The sequence below is a fragment of the Pelobates fuscus genome, chromosome 9 (assembly GCF_036172605.1).
Source record: "Pelobates fuscus isolate aPelFus1 chromosome 9, aPelFus1.pri, whole genome shotgun sequence".
Lineage (NCBI taxonomy): Eukaryota > Metazoa > Chordata > Amphibia > Anura > Pelobatidae > Pelobates > Pelobates fuscus.
In genome coordinates this window covers 97,843,020-97,865,868 of record NC_086325.1, presented here as the reverse complement: position 1 = coordinate 97,865,868, position 22,849 = coordinate 97,843,020, and the positions used below count along the sequence as shown (strand labels likewise).

The window sequence follows — 22,849 nt, the reverse complement described above, 5'->3', positions numbered from 1 at the left end:
CACCGCCAAGACCTCAGAGGGATCCCAGACAACGGCTTGCCAGAGCTCCCTCTGCACCCCGAACGGGAAGATACCAGGAGCCGACATCACCAGAGGAATAACTGCACCCTCCTACCTCTCCTGTGTCGCACCTTCTCCGGGACTGGGTAATGGAATCCTGCTTGGCTTGATGATTGGTGTATAACCTGTCCGCCCTGTGAGGAACGTGCTTCATACGGCAAGTCCTAAGGTACTGTGAGGCTTATTTTTGGCGTTTGGGAGGGGGGGGGCAACGGGCCCTGTGGACTTTTTCTGGGGACTCTCACGCCTGTGGTTTCCATGATTGCCTTATATATTATAGCACTCTCGATATCTCGATCAGTGGTACGCAGTATATGCATGCCTCTTGGGCTTTGGGTGGGGGGGGCGGGGTTCTTTTACTAGCAACAGGAGTTTTTTTGCCATTGGGACTCGGGTTGGGCACTGGATTTTACGTGGAGATCTTGGGTGGGGGGGACCTGGGCTGAAGTGGAGGGACCTGATGGGGGAGTACAATTGGAATTCATTATCTCTACTTACTGATATCTGTTGCGTTGTTCACTGTGTATTATGCTCATCGTATAACCTACAGTCACCCCCTGAGGGTCTTAATCTGCTAGCTATACTTGTTGTACTGAGCTACATTAGGTGATCCTCCCTAAGAATGTAGTGTAATGACCCATACCAAGCAAATGAAAGCTGACTTAAAATCATCCGAAACCCTTTTATCCGATAAAAGCCAGCACCCACCCCTTTATATCAACGTATCTAATTCATGGTAAAGGTCTCTTGTGTAGCATTCATTTGTGAAATTCTGCGAGGAACACACACTGATATATTTAGATGTTTAATAGCTCAGATACTAGCACGGGCAATGTTGTGAATGATTTCTTGCTCCCCACTCACGCCTCCCGCATGCGACATGCGCATTCCACGCTATCCCGAGAGGGACCTGCCCAGGATCTTGCCCCCCCACCCCTCTTTCTCCCCCCCCACCTCCCCTTCACCTCTTCCTCCCCTTCCCCTCTCCTTCCCCCCCACACCCCACCTTTCCCCGCCCCCACCCCTCCCCTACCCCCCTCCCTCCCTTCCCCCGATATGTGCCATGGACTCTTCCCCTGAACACTCACAGAGGAGCTGGTGGTCACACACGCCTGACCATCCCATGAGGTGCGTGCTTGCTAACTATAGTACAAGTATGATCCCTCTGCTAGGTGGGTCCCCTAGGGACTGGGGGGGGGAACTAGGTGGTGAAAAATAACAATATTGCTTATTATTGTTTGCTTGCCTGTTTGACCATGTTTGGATGTACATGCATCGTTATATGTGACCCTCTACGAGTGATGTTTCCTATGGGCTATTGTACACCATCGCATTTCGGGGGGTTTGATAGGTGAGCACTGTCCATTACTGTGCAACAGGGTGGGTTGCTGGTCCTGTGGGATACTACTGGAGGAGTGGGTATGGGAGCTCGGCAGAGGCGCTCTGCATTGGGGTAGTACCTGGGGTACACTGGAAGTCTCTGGTAGTCACTAAGTGGCCCTGGACATCTATGGTTAATCTCTCTTCTATTTAGCTGTTAACGTCCGTAGGTTCTAACATTGCTGTTAACGTCCGTATGCTCTTTGGGGAATTCACGCAGCCCTTTTACCGTAGATAGGGGGAACGGTTAGGAGCGGGTGCCGATTGTCTCTCAGTGAGATAGTCTCCGAGCGGAGGTCGAGCTGTGCTTCCACACTTGTACACTCGTGCTAAAAGTGGTGCGGCCACATAGAGGGCGCTTTGGTCTCCTGGGCTGGTACCGGAGCGAAGCCCCACTAGTGTCGGTCGCTGCACGAGACTACCCCCCTCCACCCTGGTGGGGGGCGTAGATTTGGGTCACTCCCAAAATCTGTGAGGGTATCGACGACAAGGACATATACCTCCTTTTAATCTTCTTACGGACGTCTAGCCCTGTTTCCCGGACGCCTGAATCCGACCCACTCCTACACCCGCTACTCTTGTCTCTGGCCTTCTCTTTCCCCCCCTCCCCCCCATCTCCCCTCCTTCTTGCCTAGCATTGGACTGACTGCCGCGCCGACTGGGAGCTCTGTTCGAAACTTCGGCAGCCCTCACTCTCGGCGAATCTGTGCACTATGGCTTACCGCAAGGCGCCCCTGAAGGTTGTCTCACAGAATTGTAGGGGACTCAACATTCCTGAACGCAGGACGCACCTGCTGAGGGAATTGAAAAGAAAGCGAGTGGCGATCGCACTGCTACAAGAGACTCACTTTAAGGACGGGTCGCACCCTAAATTACGCAATCGGCACTATCCTACTAACTACTTTTGCAACCATCCCTCATCACACAAGACCGGTGTGGCTATTCTACTGTCGGCTAACCTGGGATTTGAAGAACTAGACCGAGCGCAGGACTCGATGGGGAGATATCTCTTCCTTAAAGGGGTTATAGCTGACAAGATCTACACGATAGCCTCCATCTATGTTCCTAATAAGAGGCAGGCTCCTTTCCTCCGCAATGCTCTCCAACAGTTGGAGGACTTCTCAGATGGGATTCTAATTGTGGGAGGCGACTTTAATACCCCGCTGGACCCAACGCTAGACTCCTCCACGGGTCATAGCTGTATCTCACAGTGTCACATTAGGTCCATCCGACAATCGCTGGATTCCTTGAGACTGGTGGACTGTTGGAGGACGCTGAACCCCTTGGTGAAAGACTACACCTATTTTTCAGCACTTCACAACCGATACTCACGCATAGATTATCTTTTTGTCACTCAGGAGGGACTCTCTCACCTATTAGGGGCTGGCATTCTCCCGGACACATGGTCGGATCATGGATCTGTCGAGATGGAATTGGCCTCCCCTCTCTACAGGCCAACTGGATGGACTTGGAGACTCAATGTAGCCCTACTATTAGACCCGGATACCAAAGATCAGCTGCACCAGGCGTTGGAGCAGTATTTTCGGGAAAACGACACCCCGGACATTTCTCCGATCTCCCTATGGGAAGCGCATAAGAGCGTGATCCGCGGCACATTCATACGCATCGCCTTGCAGAAACGGAAGGCATTCATGTCCGAACTGACCGAGCTACACCACACTATCTCAACGCTTGAGCGCAGCCACAAGCGATCCCAACTAAATGCTGTCTACAGAGAACTGATGGAGCACAGGAGACAACTTAAAGCACTCCTTTTGAAACGGCATCTCAGGTCGGTGCAACGAACCAAGGGCTTTTATTATGCTCATGCTAATAAAGGCGGCAGATATCTTGCACGACTACTGAAAGGCCCCATGCCTCACAGGCAAATTCGCCAGTTACGTCTTACCTCTAGGGAGGTATCTCCCTTCCCGGAGAAGATCGCAGAAGAATTCAGGCTTTACTATAAGAAACTCTACAATCTGCACGGGCCTAATGGGGAAACCGAGGCTATGCGACACCGCGTGAAGATTCACAACTATTTGTCAGAAATGGATATGAACAAACTGGACCAGGATTCCGCAGCACTCCAAGACAAGCCAATTAGTGTGGAAGAAATAGCCGCGGCCCTGAAAACATCTAAAACTGGTAAAGCCCAGGGCCCGGATGGCTTCTCTGTGGGGTATTATAAAAGTTTCTCGGGACTACTCTTATTACGGCTTACCAATGCCCTTAACGCAGTCGGCGAGGGGGGTCCCTTGGGCAGAGAATCAGTTGCTGCTACCATCACTGTACTCCTGAAGCCCGGGAAGGACCCGCTGCAATGTGGCAGTTACCGCCCGATCTCACTGCTCAACGTGGATTCCAAACTGTTTACGAAAGTGTTAGCTACTCGCCTCAAACACCTTCTACCCGGGTTGGTTCATGCTGATCAGACAGGGTTCGTTCCGGGTAGGGAAGCCAGGGATAGCACCCTGAGACTATTTGCTGACCAACACCATGCTCGGAGACGGGGGACCCGACTGATGCTTCTCTCCACGGACGCGGAGAAGGCATTTGATTGGGTCAATCGGTCATATTTGCCGGAAACGCTGAAATGGCAGGGCTGCGGAGAAAGGCTCCTTGCATGGATCTCTGCCCTATACATGGATCCCCGAGCAACAGTACGAATCAATGGGGCCACGACCACCGATTTCGCAATCCGTAACGGAACCAGGCAGGGGTGCCCGCTCTCGCCACTGTTGTTTGCGCTTCATCTGGAACCTCTCCTCCGAGCGATTAGACGGAACCCGAAAATACAAGGCTATGAATGGCAAGGAGTGCACCATAAAGTAGTGACCTACGCTGATGACCTCCTCTTCTTTGTCCGCAATCCCCAAATCATGCTGCCTTGCCTCCTCTCAGAACTCAACAGATTCGGACAGCTGTCTGGATTCAAACTTAATATTTCCAAATGTGAGGCACTAAATGTCACACTCCCCACAGAGGAATTCCGATCCCTGGAGTCTCAGTTCGCGTTCCGTTGGTGCTCCGGCAAAATTAAGTATCTAGGCGTATGGGTAACCACGGAACCGGAAGATGTTTATGGATGCAACTTTACATCCCTCCTCAAAAATATCTTGACGGACCTCTCCAACTGGTCTTATCCACATATTACATGGCATGGCAGAGTTGCAGTGCTTAAGATGAACATCCTTCCGAGGGTCCTCTACCTTCTGCAAACAATACCCCTGGCCATACCAGCGAATTTCTTCTCTGCCCTGAAATCAGGAGTGCTTAAGTATGTCTGGCGTGGAGGCCGTCCTCGACTTCGTCATGACATCATGTGCCGACCTAGGACACAAGGCGGTCTGGCGCTACCTGATTTTAAAAAATATTATCAGGCCGCGGTAATGCAGCGCGTTTTGGATTGGCACTCAACGTCGACGCCCAAACAGTGGGTGGTTCTGGATAGAGGCCTCATAGGCTGGGGGAACCCCGGACGACGGCCCATCTCGACGCTCAACGAAGGGCTGGTCCTGCAGACCCTGCTTAGCTGGCAAACCCTGAGGGAGCGGGAACATGTATCACCAACGCCTAGCCCAATGTTGCCGATCACGCACAACGAAGAAGTTGGGGGTGGGCTCCCGACGGGGGCTTGGCCCATCGAGAGTGAGCGAGCATTTGTACCCATATACACAGTACTCACTGACGGGAAATTGCGAGATCTCTCATCACTGCTGGGAGACAGGTCGCAAACTCTTCTTTCCCATTTTCGTTATCTACAACTGAAACACTTTCATGCCTCCATACCACACAATGCACAACTCCGCATGGATCTCACGTGGTTCGAAAAGTTCTGTGACCGAGGTTCCGCCCTGGACCACGCAATTTCGTCCCTATATCAAAACCTGCTAACCGGGGCACCCCTACACTGATGGCATTTAAACGACAATGGGAAGGACAACTAGGGAAAGATCTTACCGCCCAACAATGGGAATCCGCGTTGCTCTGGCAACATAAGAGCTCCATGAGCTCTTATTATCAAGAACTAAATTATAAGCTGATATCCCTATGTATAGGACACCGGTACTGCTACACCGAATTTTCCCATCAATCCCCCCGGTGTGCTGGAGATGCCAAGAGGAACGCGGTACGGTGATACATATCTGGTGGGAATGCAGACTTATCACTCTCTACTGGGTCATGATCAGAGAGGCCGTGACGCTCATCCTGAGAGACATACCTACATGGGACGCGGAATTGGCTCTGCTACACATTTCCGCTCAGCCCATCCCGGTGTACAAGAAGTCGATACTACGGCACCTGCTTAACGCTGCAAAAGCCAACATCCCGGCCCACTGGAAGACGGATACAGTGCCGACTAGATGTGAGTGGATAAGTAGGGTGGAAGATATTCAGGGGCAGAGGAGGCCCATGCTACCATCACAGGTCAGGGAACCAGGCACGCTGAAATGTGGGTGCCCTGGTTCTTCTATATTGCCAGATACCGACAGAATGGGGACGACCGGGGGCGCGCAGCGCAGATACCAATGCTTCCTCCCCCTTAACCTCCTTCCTTACCTCTCTCCCTCAGGTCGCAGGGCCATGTGGGGTCTGGGACCGGGGCTAGACAGACCGTACACAGGACGGATAGATGACACCATACGGTAAATGACAGACCTGAGTACCAACTAGTGGACATCCCTGAGTTAAGACTTGACAACGGACAGTGGATCCTGACCCCCGAGGATGCCTTCGGGGTCTCAGGAGATTTACGTTACACTGGATGCTTAACAATCTGGACAAGACCCGCTTTATCCCACCGACGCCTTGACTCCCGGATTGACAGGTGCCCCTACAAACTCACACACCAAAGAGACAACAACTCTTGACATAGACGATCAGATGACCCCGCTATGAATGGGTTGGTAGTGTGGAGGTGGAGGTGGCTAGTGAGCATGTCTCGAGCTCCGCTATGGATAATTGTCATGGGGGAGGGTTCGCCACCAGCGCTGGGACTTGGGCCCTGACCGTAGGCCCCTACCTGTGGATACACTAGGTGGAGGCTTTATGAGGAGGAAGCGGTGAGTGAGTGGCCTATACTATAACTTAAATTGTTGGGTTCGGGGAGCTTGAGTGCCAGTGAACAGTCGGCAGTTTATTACATACACGCTTCAGACCATAGATAAGATCCCACTCTTGCCACTGCCACAAATATAGACGACTCGACGAGACCACCGGTAGCAACTTGCAACCTAACTCCCGCTGGAGGCTCTCCCCTGCTGCTATCCTCAGGACTCGCTGGTCTCCCTCTCCTGTTCTATACTGCCATCTGCCCCGAACCTTATCCTCTAAGGTGGTGACTGTTCATCCGATACATTTAACCCTGCTCTTTGCGGGTGGGCCACGGAGACAGTTTATGTCCAACCTAAAGCAGCAGTACATTTAGAGTAGTCAATCATACAGGGAGTGCAGAATTATTAGGCAAATGAGTATTTTGACCACATCATCCTCTTTATGCATGTTGTCTTACTCCAAGCTGTATAGGCTTGAAAGCCTACTACCAATTAAGCATATTAGGTGATGTGCATCTCTGTAATGAGAAGGGGTGTGGTCTAATGACATCAACACCATATATCAGGTGTGCATAATTATTAGGCAACTTCCTTTCCTTTGGCAAAATGGGTCAAAAGAAGGACTTGACAGGCTCAGAAAAGTCAAAAATAGTGAGATATCTTGCAGAGGGATGCAGCACTCTTAAAATTGCAAAGCTTCTGAAGCGTGATCATCGAACAAGCAAGCGTTTCATTCAAAATAGTCAACAGGGTCGCAAGAAGCGTGTGGAGAAACCAAGGCGCAAAATAACTGCCCATGAACTGAGAAAAGTCAAGCGTGCAGCTGCCAAGATGCCACTTGCCACCAGTTTGGCCATATTTCAGAGCTGCAACATCACTGGAGAGCCCAAGAGCACAAGGTGTGCAATACTCAGAGACATGGCCAAGGTAAGAAAGGCTGAAAGACGACCACCACTGAACAAGACACACAAGCTGAAACGTCAAGACTGGGCCAAAAAATATCTCAGGACTGATTTTTCTAAGGTTTTATGGACTGATGAAATGAGAGTGAGTCTTGATGGGCCAGATGGATGGATTGGTAAAGGGCAGAGAGCTGGTATCATCAAAGATGAGCTTGTGGGGCCTTTTCGGGTTGAGGATGGAGTCAAGCTCAACTCCCAGTCCTACTGCCAGTTTCTGGAAGACACCTTCTTCAAGCAGTGGTACAGGAAGAAGTCTGCATCCTTCAAGAAAAACATGATTTTCATGCAGGACAATGCTCCATCACACGCGTCCAAGTACTCCACAGCGTGGCTGGCAAGAAAGGGTATAAAAGAAGAAAATCTAATGACATGGCCTCCTTGTTCACCTGATCTGAACCCCATTGAGAACCTGTGGTCCATCATCAAATGTGAGATTTACAAGGAGGGAAAACAGTACACCTCTCTGAACAGTGTCTGGGAGGCTGTGGTTGCTGCTACACGCAATGTTGATGGTGAACAGATCAAAACACTGACAGAATCCATGGATGGCAGGCTTTTGAGTGTCCTTGCAAAGAAAGGTGGCTATATTGGTCACTGATTTGTTTTTGTTATGTTTTTGAATGTCAGCAATGTATATTTGTGAATGTTGAGATGTTATATTGGTTTCACTGGTAAAAAATAAATAATTTAAATGGGTATATATTTGTTTTTTGTTAAGTTGCCTAATATTATGCACAGTAATAGTCACCTGCACACACAGATATCCCCCTAAAATAGTTATAACTAAAAACAAAGTAAAAACTACTTCCAAAAATATTCAGCTTTGATATTAATGCGTTTTTTGGGTTCATTGAGAACATGGTTGTTGTTCAATAATAAAATTAATCCTCAAAAATACAACTTGCCTAATAATTCTGCACTACATTCACACATACATTACTGGAACACCCTGAGATGGTGCTCGCTCTCTACACTTAAGTCTAGCAGAAGGGAAACACGGAACTCGTTCACAGATCAAAACTCAGAAACTCTGATCTTACACTGTTTAATTGCATTGATCATGTTTAAACTGTACTGTATTAGTTCTCTGACTTCGTATACATGCATTGCTCTTGTTTTGAAACTAGTATCTTGTTGCCTGGCCTGCGAGCAAACTCTATGCTGATTATTATGCCATAATAAACAGATTTACAAAAAAAAAATTATTTATCTGCCACCAATCTCAGCTGATCCAATGCTTCCCCAGAGGGATGCATGGTGTGTGTGTGGGCGGGGGGGGGGGGGGGGGGGGAACTAGTGCCCATGCATGCCAATCACCATGCTTTGCCAATCAGTATCTCCTTGAGTAAACATTGACTCAATGCATCTCTAATCTTCATGCAGATTGTGGAGACACAAAACACCGGTCCTGCAATCTCTACAGGACTGCAACAAGGAAGACCCTAGTGGTTGTCAGAGTGACAGACACAACAGGTGGTGTTACACAGCAATATGAGCACTGCCTTTGCTCAGACAAAAATGCAGAGCTGGATGGACAGTCTCTTTTACTCAGAACTACTACATTAAGGTGTAGTGGTTCTGGGGTTTAGATTGTCGCTTTAAACTTGGGAAACCCCACATTCATTCTCAAACATTAGCCTCAGATCAATTTTAAGCTATAGCACTAAAATGTAAATGTAATCCCAGGACATCAGTACTTGCATCGGGATTTGTGTCACCTGCATTTCATATGCCCACCTTTCCATTTGTAATCACTAGGTAGAACCAGTTACAGAGGCCATTATGGAATACCCTGTTATACCTGAGTTTTCCTTTTCCATTAAAAGTAAAATCATTGGGGCTCTTGATTGAAGATATGCTGCTGGCAGTAACCCAATCCCGTGATAGCTCTACCTACTCTATAAAAAACGAACACGTGGTTTAAGTCAAAATCTAGATGTGGTGGGGAAACTACTGAAATACAGTTAACAAAAGCGGAGGGCTGTTAAGATAAACAGCTAAGATTATGCATTAATTATGAATTACTGTAAATACTGCAACTTTATTCACCTCCAACCACACTAGCATGGGTAGAAGTTGAAGATGCAGGAACATTCCATCCTACTCAGTGCTAATAACTATTGTGAGTGACCAAAACCCCCACTACTATTGCATCCAAATTATTGCCCAAGCTACTTTTTTCTGCTACTCTTTGCATTTCTTCCATCTCTGACCATGACCACTATTCTGTTCTCTCTCCTTTTATTTCTTCTTCTAAAGCCCCTCTTTTCTCTCCTATTTCTCAATACCTTCACCTATCTTATAGCCCTCCAGCTCCCCATTGTTTTTTATTTTTTTACTGTTGACTTTATCTTTATTATAGTAACTGCCGAGATAAACTAGACACTGAGGACTTTGTTTTTTTAGAACATTCACACCAATGATATGCTACAGCAAACAGGGTTAACTGGTTACAAGAAAAAGCTTGAGAACACTGAGTTCGCACAGTAACCATTAAGTTAATTCAACGCAACAAGAGCTGTTACAGTTTGCCAACCTGTAATGGAGATTTGTTTAATTTGCAAAGGTAGATTAAACAGCAGCGACTATATGTTTCACTGATTCCAAACATGTCCAACAGCTCAGTAGGCCTCCAGCATAAAGGTACCTCTTAACTGTGAGGCTCTGAACGATGGACCCCGGTTGTCTGGCTACAGCTGCTTCTCCAATTCCCCCTTCTTTGTAGTAAAGCTCTCCACTTTTTAAACAAAACCATAAGTTGTGAATTACAAAAGACCAATGAACACAAGCCAACCATGGACTGTATAGTTCCAACCTTGGGGTCTTACCAGCATGCATTGGTTCTGGTCTACAAGTTGGTGCAGTACTTATAAGTGTTCTACCACAAAGGGTGCCTGCAGAAATGCAGGGTGACGTCTAAAACATGGTGCCTGTCCATACTCATTTGCATTTTGGGAATTCTGGGATAATTGTGGAAACATGATTTCTCAGAGTTGCAGACTTTTTCCAAAGTCCATATTGAGATATGTAGATCATATGCAAAAGTGAAATCTTAATTTGTATCAATTAGAGGAGAGTTTATCATATTTTTGCTCCTACCACAAATTTTTCAATTTGTATATTGTGCAGTTATCCACTCTTATCACTCGAACAATTCAATACAAATTTATTCATCTAAAAATGTTTAAATATATTATAAATAAATTATTGTTTTTTCATATTTTACAAATAAATTATTGTTTTTTCATATTTTATAAATAAATTATAGTTTTTTTTCTACATCATGTCCTCCATGGTCTTCGCTACTTCAAACAGCTGCATGATCCTAGTTGATGGTACACATCCTTCACGCAGTATTGTGACAATGCCTAAAAAGGAGATGTGAACAATTTTAATATATTCCACAAAACAATACATTACTAAGGACACATTTCATGTGCAAACACTTTGGTACAATTATATGAGGAGGAAAATACATACAAAAATTTAAAATTAAAATGCATCTGCTGCTGATATCATATTAACACTGATCAACGGACGCTTTTTTACATTTACATGTATTTATAATAACGCCTTGAATGTCCAACACAATCTAAAGATAGCATAAGATGAAGTAGGGACTGTCTTATTCTGTCTTTGTCTTATGGTAAAGCCTGAGGTTGACAAAAAGCAGAGCTATGCCGTCAACTTTTTCCAATCCCTATAGCAGTCACAAATGACGGCTGTGAGATTCAGGCTCTTTCTATGTGTCGGCCCAAGTGTTGTACTCTTGTGCAAGGTTTTTTTTTTTATATTATTGGCCCTCACAAATGGGTGGGGTTGGGGGGGACAATAGGTCACCTGTTATTTTATTTAAAGCCCCCACCCGCAGCCAGTGGGTGCAAGTTGGGGGGGACACTAACAAGGTCCCTCCATTTGTTTGATTTTAATCGGTACTACCAGTGGGCCACATTATTTCCCCACTGCTTTATTTTTCTTTTATTTTTTTAATTGGCCCACCACAGTGACTTTGGGACCTGTGTTAGGTCCCCTTTTATTGGATTAGTGACTGAGAAACAATAGCTGCGCAGTAGCTCATCTTCCACTGCCTGCTTACTGATTAGTTGACATGCCCCTACCTACGACAAAGCAGGCAGAATCATGAAGCAGGAATTAAAACTCCCTTATTAGTAATATTACGAATTATTTTTTTTTTACTTAGTATTAGTAAGTTAGCTGATAGATCAAAATTTAAAAAAGGAAAGGTTTTTAATAATTATGATCTTTTATCTTCTTAGATAGCTCCCTAATCCTTATGTAGTATTGCAATAAGGATACCTACTCAGTCCTCTAATTTGGTACCTTTGAATATGGCAATCCTGAAAGGAAATAGGAAGGTATCTGCTAAATGGCTGCAAGATGCAACCACGCATAGCCCAATTTCATACGTCTTAATGTTAGTCTGAATCGAAAATAATTACTGATTTTAATGTGAAAACAAATGTACAAATGGACTAAATTAGTTTCAAAGAAACAAACTTTTTTTTTGTCTGAATTTATTCGGACAAAATAAAAATTCAGCAGAGCTCCTGCTGGCTCAAGCAAGCTATTGAAATTAAATCTCTTTTTCCAGGAAGTTTTTACGAAGGTCGTAAAGAAGTAAGTAGAAGTATAGATCAGGGTGTTGCAGTGGAGGTGATCTGTTTGGATTTTGCCAGGGCATTTGATACCGTTCCACACAATAGATTAGTCTTCAAACTAAAAGAAATTGGTCTAGATGAATATTCTTGTTGTTGGGTAGAACATTGGCTTAAGGATAGAGTACAACGAGTTGTCATTAATGTTAAATTTTCATGCTGGACAAAAGTGGTAAGTGGTGTCCCTCAGGGTTCTGTTTTGGGATCGCTTTTATTTAACATATTTATAAATGATCTTGAAATAGGCATTGAAAGCCATGTATCAGTGTTTGCAGATGACACAAAACTTTGTAAAGTAATAACATGTGAGCAGGATATTGCTTTGCTGCAGATGGATTTGGATAGATTGGGGGACTGGGCACTAAAATGGCAGATTAAATTTAATGTAGAGAAATGCAAAGTTATGCACTTCGGGGTAAGGAACGCACAAGCAATTTGTAGTGAATTAGGGATAACCACACACAAGAAGGATTTGGGAATTGTTATAGACAACAAATTAAACAGCAATATGCAATGTCAATCTGCAGTTGCTAGGGCCAGTAAGGTTTTGTCATGTATAAATAGGGGCATAAATTCTCGAGATGAAAATATAATTTTGCCTCTATATAAATCGCTGGTAAGACCACACCTTGAATATGCTGTGCAATTTTGGGCACCTGTTCTAAATAAAAATATCATGGCACTAGAAAAGGTGCAGAGACGAGCTAAAAAATTGATAAAAGGAATGGAGCATTTTAGTTACGAAGAAAGGTTAAAAAATTTAAATCTGTTTAGTTTGGAAAAACGGCGCCTGGGAGGGGATATGATAACATTATACAAATATATTTGGGGCCAGTGCAAACCTTTATCTGGAAATCTATTCATAAACAGGGCTATACATAGGACATGAGGTCACACATTTAGGCTGGAAGAAAGGAGATTTCATCTAAGGCAAAGAAAAGGTTTTTTTTTACAGTAAGAGCAATAAAGATATGGAATTCTCTGTCTGAAGAGGTGGTTTTGTCAGAGTATATACAGATGTTTAAACTGCAATTGGATAAATACTTGCAAAAACATAACATACGGGGATATAATTTCTAATTAGTGGGGTAATAGCTGCTTGATCCAATGAGACATCTGACTGCTATTTTGGGGTCAAGAAGGAATTTTTTCCTAGTTTGTTGCAAAATTGGAAGCGCTTCAGACTAGGTTTTTTGCCTTCTTTTGGATCAACAGCAAAAACATATGTGAGGAAGGCTGAACTTGATGGACGCAAGTCTCTTTTCAGCTATGTAACTATGTGTAAGTCACATGCAGGGGATGTGTGACTAGGGCTGCATAAACAATAAACAAAGTGATTTAACTACTAAATGGCAGAGAATTGAGCAGTGAGACTGGAGGGGCATGATCTATACACCAAAACTGCTTCATTATGCTAAAGTTGTTTTTGTGCCTATAGTATCCCTTTAAGTAAATAAAGAATGCACTTTGGAGTTAAGACCAACAAGTATTCCTTTAAACCAGATACATCTTTATTTCATATGATCAATACCAAAATGACACTCCTCTTACAGAAGGAGCAAAGGGAGAATATAATGAGGGCTGACATACTGTATTTTGGGAATTATAAGACTTTAGATAAGTACATCAAGGCATTTCTTAGTTAATACAACTCACCTTCATCTATCTTCAAGCAATTTACTACAGTGGATCCTACAACTTCATTGGTAGTTCCATCACAAAGAACTGCATCGAGCTTGTCACTCAGACGTCTGAGAGAGAAAATGTACAAGATGGAAATAGTATTACTAAAGGTTCTAGCATTCCTTGCATCATCTCTTATACCATAAAGACCCACTTGTTCCATCAATTAGTTTAAAAATAATAAACGTTTATGTTACGTACGATATAACCATGTCATGGTGAGTGCTGTCAGACTCTCCACTTGGATTGGCCGAGGTAATAGCTATTGGGCCTGTTATATCAGTGAGGTGAGCAGTGACAGTGTGATCGGGAACCCTTATCATGATGGACTGATGTGTCCCAACTTGGTCATATGCAGGACCTACACCTAAGAGATAGAAAAAGCAATGATTACACATCTAGTCACAATCAGTTCAAACTGAATTAAATCACAAGGGCATTTAAAGGGACACTATAGTCACCAAAACAACATTAAATAGCTTAATAAATAAATACATTTTTGTTTATAAATCATGCCCCTCAGTTCTCAATTCTCTACCATTTAGGAGTTAAATCACTTTTGTTTCTGTTCATGCCACCCTAGCAACACCTGCCCTGGCTTTGACTGACACAGCCTGCATGAAAATAATGGTTTTATTGTCAATCAGATGTTGACTTACTTTAGACGTTTTATATCCTGCTCTGTAAATTGAATGTTAAAATGGTATCTCCTGCAGGGCCTAGTAAGCTAATAACAATGCAGGAGAAAAGAAATGTTTAATTAAACCGAATTCATGATAAATTGTGTATCAGAACAAATTGAAATAGCACACCGACAGCAGTCTGCTCTTTTAAATATCTAGGTATCTTTTGGCCTTCACATTGAAAAAATCTCTTCAAAGCTTTACCCAATACTCGCTGCCCTGTACAGAAACAAATGTTAAAGGAGCAAAACTGGCTGTCGCTGGAATCCCGACGCACTCTTCATCTCTCCAGCCTTGTGCATAAGAGCATTTTTGGGACGCTCCCACCCTGCCTGAGTAGAATGCTCTCCCCGGCTGTTCCCACCTCCTATAACCTCCGATCCAATACTAACACGATATTTAGCATACCACAATACAAAAATAAAGCGGCTCGATCCTCCTTTTCCTACAGAGCACCGCAATTCTGGAATAATCTCAGGGACAGAGTCAAATCTTCATTCAATCTAAAATCTTTTAAGAAATCTTTGGCAATATACCTCAGCACAGAATGCACCTGTCATGGTTGAATATATTTATTACCTGTTATGTATTAAATTTATATATGTGTGTGTATATATATAGTTTGTATATTGCAGAACTAAAAGGTTTCCTTCAGATTAATGGAAATTTGGAAACCCTAGAAACAAATTAAAAATGTAACACATACACTGTAACTAAGTTAAATCTTCAGACATTGTGAAGGAGCTATAAAGTTTTGACTATAATATCTCTGGACTTCAAATAGAATCAAGTTTACTAAACAAATGATACCTAACAAACGGTATGCAGTATTTGAGAGCAGTGGAACATGCCGTGTAAGTTTGATTTAAAATGTGCGTGTGTGTATGGATAAGAAGCATGAGGTTGTCTGTCTCCATGCCTAAGGCCGTATGGTGAAGCTTTGCTTACCCAATCTTTTCAGCCACTCCCCTTTCTGGACAATGCAGCTGATTCCCCCAGGGTAAACTAAGTCCATGAACCTCCAGAGAAGGGGGCTGAATGGAGGATTAATCGCTCTCAGTTGATCGAGGTTAGAGATACAGATGCAGACTGGCTTTTCTGTAGGTCGTTCCTGTAAAGGGATGATTGAAATGTCAATGTCAACTGACTTAGTAATTAAATTAAAACATGCATCAAATTAAATCTCAATGGCAGATCTGAGGCTAAAACAGCTGATTTGGAGAAATTCTCAACTGGCTATAGTCACAGCCTGGCTATATGAGCCTCCGTTTTGTCATTCAGATTTAATTTGATAACATTATATGTTTAGTGAATAACCCTGCAAATATGCAACTAATTAGAGCAAATCACTGGCACTGGCGTACCTAGGATATATGGTAAACTGGTTCGTAATGTATTCTGGAATTCACCAACCCTCTCCCCCATTCGTCTCGGTCGCCGCACCCAAACTATAGATTTTTATTTATTTATCTATCTATTTAGTCTCTCTACAATTTTCCTTAAGCCATTTTGTTAGAGAAATTACAAACTTACATTAATACACACTCACACATTTAGTTTTTTATTGACTTTCATCCCTGGTCTCTAGTGGTTTGCTGCTGGGATCAGTGTATTTAATGATGTCACAGCTGCTTGCAGCTCTGTTCTGTATGTTTGTACACAGGGCCGGCCTTAGGGGTGTGCGAGCTGTGCGGCCGCACAGGGCGCCATGGCAACAGGGGCGCCGGGCGGCCAACACAGCTCGCACTCAGTCACTCACAGGCCGGCCTGAGTCATGTGCAGAGCAAGTCAAGTGCATTGTGTTGTGCACTTGACTTGCAAATTATGAAGAGAGCAGCGGCCGGGAGAGAAAGGAGGTCAGGAGCACGGAGGAAGAGCATGATCCGCCTCCACAGTCATTCGTGGAAGGATCCGCACAGTGAGTGTGAGGGAGGAGGTCAGTGCTGGTATCAAGGTCGGCAGACTGGGACACTGTCAGGAGGGTCCAGGGAGCAGCAAGATTTAATGTGAGTCTGCTTATTCTTGTTGTAACTATTGTGTTTTTTTTTATTAAGTAGATTGTTGTTTTTGTGTGTGGGGGGTTTGCAGAACGGGAGCAGAGGTTTTCTGGCTGGGATTTTGGGGAAGGGGTTTTGTAGAAGGGGAGGGGTTTTGGTTTAGGGAGGAGCAGAGGTTTTATAGAAGGGGTTAGGGTTTTGGTGTAGGGAAGGGGTTTTGTAGAAGAGGGGGCAGGCATTTCTGGTGAAGTGGCAGGGGAAAGGATTTGGGGGAGGGGGCATGGGTTTTGTTGAAGGGGGAGCAGGGGGTTTGTAGAGGGAACAGGGGCTTAGTATAAGGGGACAGGGGTTTAGTATAAGGGGGGCAGGAGTTTAGTATAAGGGGGCAGTGGTTTAGTATAAGGGGGGCAGGAGTTTAGTATAAGGGGGCAGGGGTTTAGTATAAGGGGCAGGAGTTTAGTATAAGGGGGCAGGGGGTTAGTATAAGGGGGTCAGGAGTTTAGTATAAGGGGGCAGGGGTTTAGTATAAGGGGGGCAGGAGTTTAGTATAAGGGGGCAGGGGTTTTGTATAAGGGGGCAGGGGTTTAGTATAAGGGGGCAGGGATTTAGTATAAGGGGGCAGGAGTTTAGTATAAGGGGGCAGGGATTTAGTATAAGGGGGGCAGGAGTTTAGTATAAGGGGGCAGGGATTTAGTATAAGGGGGCAGGGGTTTAGTATAAGGGGGCAGGAGTTTAGTATAAGGGGGCAGGGGTTTAGTATAAGGGGGGCAGGAGTTTAGTATAAGGGGGCAGGGATTTAGTATAAGGGGCAGAGGTTTAGTATAAGGGGAGCAGGGGCTTAGTGTAAGGGGGCAGGAGTTTAGTATAAGGGGTTAGGGGTTTAGTATAAGGGGGGCAGGAGTTTAGTGTAAGGGGGCAGGAGTTTAGTATAAGGGGTTAGGGGTTTAGTATAAGGGGGGCAGGAGTTTAGTATAAGGGGGCAGGAGTTTAGTATAAGGGGGCAGGGGTTTAGTATAAAGGAGGCAGGATTTTAGTATAAGGGGCAGGGGTTTAGTATAAGGGGAGCAGGGGCTTAGTATAAAGGAGGCAGGAGTTTAGTATAAGGGGCAGGGGTTTAGTATAAGGGGAGCAGGGTCTTAGTATAAGGGGGCAGGGGTTTAGTATAAGGGGCAGGAGTTTAGTATAAGAGGCAGGGGTTTAGTATAAGGGGGCAGGAGTTTAGTATAAGGGGCAGGGGTATAGTATAAGGGGCAGGGGTTTAGTATAAGGGGGCAGGGGTTTAGTATAAGGGGAGCAGGGGCTTAGTATAAGGGGGCAGGAGTTTAGTATAAGGGGCCAGGGGTTTAGTATAAGGTGGGCAGGGGTTTAGTAGAAGGGGAGCAGAGGTTTATGTAAAATGAGTACAGGGCTTTTGTAGAGGGTGGCAGTGGTTTTGGTGGAGGGGGAAGGTTTTTAGTGATATTATGTGTACATTGCTGTATAGTTGATATATATAATGATAGCATGTGTTTTGTTAAAGGGGGAGAAAAAACTTTGTAGAAGGGTGGGCAGGGGTTGTATTAAAGGGAGAGCAGGGGTTTTGTAGACGGGGCAGGTGTTTTGTAAAAAGGAGGGCAGGGTTTTTGTAGAAAGGGAGGCGGGGTTTTGTGGAAGGGTTTTGTAGTAGGCGGAGCAGGGCTATTGTAGAAGGGGCAGGGGTTTTGCTGAAGGGGGGGGGGGGCGCCATATGTTGGGCTCGCACAGGGCGTCTGATCACCTAAGGCCGGCCCTATCTGTACATCTGTGTATGCTGGGGCTCAAGTATTGTTATATTCTGGCTCTGTGTTTAGTAACCAAAATTAGCAGCTGTGCAGCCGAACACAGACTGATTCCATCAGCTCCCTTGATGCCTGCTTAGCATCAGTCTTGCTGTTTTGCTCTACTTCCGGTATGCAGGTGTCTGTCACCTGGCGAGGACGGCTTCACAGCCCACCTCCCACCCCCCATTAACACACTACTGAACACACAAGAGGCATATTTAATCAAGTTATCATTCAAATTCATTATTTTAGCTGACAGAGAATTTCCCAGTTTGGCCATATTGGCCTTAAATTCACTTTGAATTGGCTTTGAATTCTCACTTCAATGAATAACCCTCAAGTTACAATGTAATATAGAGTGAAAAAAGTACTCAAGTCAAATAAATGGTAAATATCAGTAAGAGGCAATGAGGAGAGTATAATCATTAGGAAGCATAAGGAAATGAAAAGTAAAAAAAAATAAAAATAAAAACCATGACTAAGCCATTATAGTTTCAACATCTATTTCTGATTGTTCCAAATCTGGCAACTCCTCCCTCACCCAACCCAAAACTAAGTGATTTGTAACTGTGCCACAAAGTGGGAAAATCCATCTTAATTCAAAAATGGCAATTAGATTTTGATCAACAAGCTTTTACCCAGGACCAAAATTCCATCTCAGGCATCTAAAGATACAGATTTCAAAAACCCACAATGTGACACCAAAAAATGTAGTTCTCTTGTGCTTGCTCCATGACTTGGTTATAGCACAAGATATTAGGAGATTCATCTCTCCCTTGCTCCCTTTGCTAATAATAAAAAAATACCATCAAATGATATAACACCAGTTCTTGAATGTCTTTGAACACTAAGATCAGCCTTAAAGGTGCCTCTACTATTCATGGTTGTATTTCCTATCTCATTAGTTCACCATCACACAAGTATTAAGCAATTGTCTTCTCACCTTAATGGTGTAAATTCTTTTGATGGCGTCTGGGTGTTTGCATGAAGCCGCAAGAGCATAGACTGTGTCAGTAGGAATTCCGCAAACGCCTCCATTCTCCAATAACTCTGCAATGGTTCTTACACCACTCGTCCGATGAGACTGAGATAAGATGCATGATGATCCTGAAATGCCTTCCATCCTTTCTCACTCTTGTTTCTGTGTGTAGAAAAAAATATAAAAAAACAAGAAGAGTCAACATTTATACATGTGATATCTATGCCGGTAATTCACACCTTTTCTGATAGGCTTTACTATATAAATTATACAACCATGCTGCTATTCTTATTCATGATGTAACGTGTTAACACGATCAGAATTATTCACTAAACCAAGATGTGTTGGGAATTAGCCAGAAAATTGCACATTTTACTGCAAATTATGAAACATGGTAAATAGCTGAGTTGTTTTTTTTTTTTATCTCCAATTTGGCTGATTTGCATTAAAATTGTCAAAACAAAATAATTTATATTAGATTGCCTTCAAGCAGCACTTCAAGTGCTATAACCACAACCAGCAGTGTATTTACCGTGAGGCTGACAAGGCATTTGCCTTGGACGGCACTATTGGGGGGGCCGCAAAAAAAGCGCCCCAAAACACCCTGGCAAATGCCTTGCCAGCCTCTTGTCTTGGAGGGCAAAAGAGCTGGCCGGCTGGCCACCTCAGGCTCCCCAGAGGCTGGCATTACCTGATGTGGGAGGCGGGCAACGAGGGATCACTGTCCCATGAGCTCTCCTTGCTCAGCTCTCATGCGCACACTGCAGTGATGCCGGAGCCGGGTTATGACGTAACTCCAGCCTCGGCATCACTGAAAGGAACGCGAGGGAGCTGAGCAGGGAGATTAGAGCTCCCTCGCCACCTAAATTGACTGCATGCTTGTCCCTCCGGCAGTTAAAGGATCCCCACTGGACCCCAGGGATATGGAGAATCCACTCCAGCAAAGGTATGTAGGTTGGATGTATTGAAATAAAAAATAAAAATAAATGATAATGTGTGTGTGTCTGTTGGTGAGTGTTTTAGTGTATCTCTGTCTGTTAGTGAGTTTTTGGGTGTCTGTGCCTGTTAGTGAGAGTGTGTGTGTCTGTCAAAGACTGTGCATGTGTGTCTGTCAAAGAGTGTGTGTCAGTGAGAGGGCGCATGTCTGTTAGTGAGTGTGTGTCTGTTGGTGAGTGTGCTAGTGCGTGTGTGTGTGTCTGTAAGTGAGTGTGTTAGTGTGTGTGTGTGTTGGTTGGTGAGTGTGTTAGTGTGTCTGTTAGTGAGAGTGTGTGTGTCTGTTAGTGAGTGTGTTACTGTGTGTGTCTGTTGGCAAGTGTGTTTGTGTGTCTGTGTCTGTTAGTGAGTGTGTGTCTGTCAAAGAGTGTGTCTGAGAGGGCTAGGCGGGAAACAGAAAACTAGAATACACCACTGACCACAACAATGTGCTGTAACCATTTTAGAATAATTTAACTTCTAACCTGGGGTCCACTGGGTACCATTCTCTACCTCCAAAGCCCCAGTCAAAGAGCCATAGGTTCACTGTACTGGGCTCATCTGGTTGACTTAGCGCAGGAGAGCTATTGGAGATGTGGAATGGCTTCACCTAGACTCAGACAAGAAATCAAACCATTTTAAAAAGGTTTGATTCCTTACAAAGGAGAGAGGTGAGGGCTCTCCTGGCACTATAACCACTAAAACACACTGTATTGGTTCTGGTGCTTGGGGTGTTCTTTTTAAAGACACCAGGCTCTATTGGAATCCGCTCTTTAGTTTGCCAATCAAGCCAGAAGTTAGTAGAAACAGATGACTGACAGCACAATAGGTAAACATGATATGCTAAGAGGGCAGAGATTATTCTGTACTACAAAATGGACACAATATATAAACACTTTCCAAATAATTATAATTTCACAGCTTTGTCTCTCCAAACGGTTTAAGTTATTTATGCAGTCTCCTGAGTGTATATTTAATATCAACCGTTACAAAAAGAATTACTTGTAAGTAGTCAAAGGAACCTACTATTTTTGTAGAAAATTACATTTCAACCTAATAGTAAGTCCAATATTAAAAACAACAAAAAAAAAAATATCCCTAAAAACTAAAAATCGGAACTATAACACCTATTTCCTGAACACAATCATTTTAAATATAGACCTAACATTGCAATATTATATTAAAACTGGAAACCTTCCATAAAACTCCATCAAACTGTTAAATCCTAAGCACTGTTCTGCTTCTAGCACAGTAAAGTATAGAAAATGCCTAAAATGGCTTAATTCCTGCTTTGTGACTTACCTGCTTTGTATAGTGATCTAGAACACCTGCCTGTCTTCACAATTGCACTCTCCAACACAAGTCACTGGTTTATATGTAGAAGAAGAATTTTAAGATGGGTGGAGTAAAACATATTTTCCTCATTACCTTTGTCAGAAAATCATACCTTGCAGTCAAGTATCTGACCAAAAACATTTCCTCATATGTCACTTGTTCGTAATATTAGTGCTATTTTGAACATTGCTATTTTTACACTTTGTCAATTAGTGATGTCGTTTAGATATTCCTATTAACTTTCTCCTACAGGGAACTGAAACCTCTTCATTAATATTTAGATATATGCAATGTAGGAATATTTTCTTTCCTGATTAATACAATACAGAGCAGGAGTGGTGAGTAATGCAATTTTATGTAATCATAATATTTACTACTATTTCGGCTTCCAGTTTACATATTTACAATTTAAAGGGACACTGTAGGCACTATAACCATTTACTCTCATTGAATTGGTCATTGTGTCTGGGGTCCCCTGGCTCTGTCTCTCCATTGAGTTGTAAACCATTTTTCGAGTAGTTTAACATTAAAAGTGGGTCCCCGACTTTCCTTATCCTTGCTCCCACTGGAGGTGTAGCTAGGTCATTTCTTTGTAGCCACAGCAATTCATAGCGACAATAGGCTGTGTGATAGGCTGAATGCGGTCAGTTGATACTCTAAGCCAATCACAGCTACCCACTGCTGCTGAGGCACTGGAGTGCTGAAGTTGTCAACCCCTGTGTTACCACTGTTATAGATTATGGGGGGACACAGAGTTTTCACACCATTCTAAAAAAGCTTCATAAATAATTGTGTCAAATAAGCACCATAAGCACAACTTTTTTTAGCAGTAGCAAAGTGTCAGCGTTTAGTCAGTAATCCCCAAAGATCAGTACATATGGGTGGACCTAATATTATTGAATTAATGTGGTGCAGAGTTCTAAAATGAATTAAAATGAATTATCCACCTCCACAGAGATGGATATTTGGTAGTTTATATTCGTTCCTGGTGGTATCCAAATAATGAGATACTTAGTATCCAGTGTACTTTGATTTTCCAATGTACGTTACAAAGATACAAATAAACAAAATATAGTGTATCATTTATTAACGAAAATCCCCAACCCCTTATTGAGATCTCTTACGCAGTATATATCCTTTGTGGTCCATTTTCAAATCGGAGCTGTGTTAAAGTGATAGTTCATGCTGTGGCAGAACTTTTCATGTATTTTTTTTTTTTTTTTATTGTATCCGATCTTAATGTAGAATGGATCATAATGATAACAA

General features: G+C 43.8%; 1 protein-coding gene across 1 annotated transcript; it reads right to left on the bottom strand.

Moving 5' to 3' along the window:
• Nucleotides 1-10,735: 10,735 nt before the first annotated feature.
• LOC134573665 (threonylcarbamoyl-AMP synthase-like) lies at nucleotides 10,736-21,586 on the bottom strand. The gene is made up of 6 exons (XM_063433446.1): nucleotides 21,551-21,586; nucleotides 19,241-19,438; nucleotides 15,450-15,612; nucleotides 14,020-14,185; nucleotides 13,792-13,886; nucleotides 10,736-10,827 (listed from the first exon to the last, which is right to left on the bottom strand). Exons 2-6 carry the CDS (start codon nucleotides 19,418-19,420, stop codon nucleotides 10,736-10,738), a joined length of 696 nt encoding a protein of 231 aa, XP_063289516.1. The 5' UTR covers nucleotides 19,421-19,438; nucleotides 21,551-21,586.
• Between the last annotated feature and the right edge of the window lie 1,263 nt (nucleotides 21,587-22,849).

Coding starts and splice junctions, on each gene's coding strand:
- LOC134573665 (XM_063433446.1), bottom strand. CDS start 19,420: ATGGAAGGCATTTCAGGATCATCATGCATCTTATCTCAGTCTCATCGG. Junction 13,887..14,019: donor CACCATGACATGGTTATATC/GTACGTAACATA, acceptor TTTCTCTCTCAG/ACGTCTGAGTGACAAGCTCG. Junction 10,828..13,791: donor TTGCTTGAAGATAGATGAAG/GTGAGTTGTATT, acceptor TCTCCTTTTTAG/GCATTGTCACAATACTGCGT.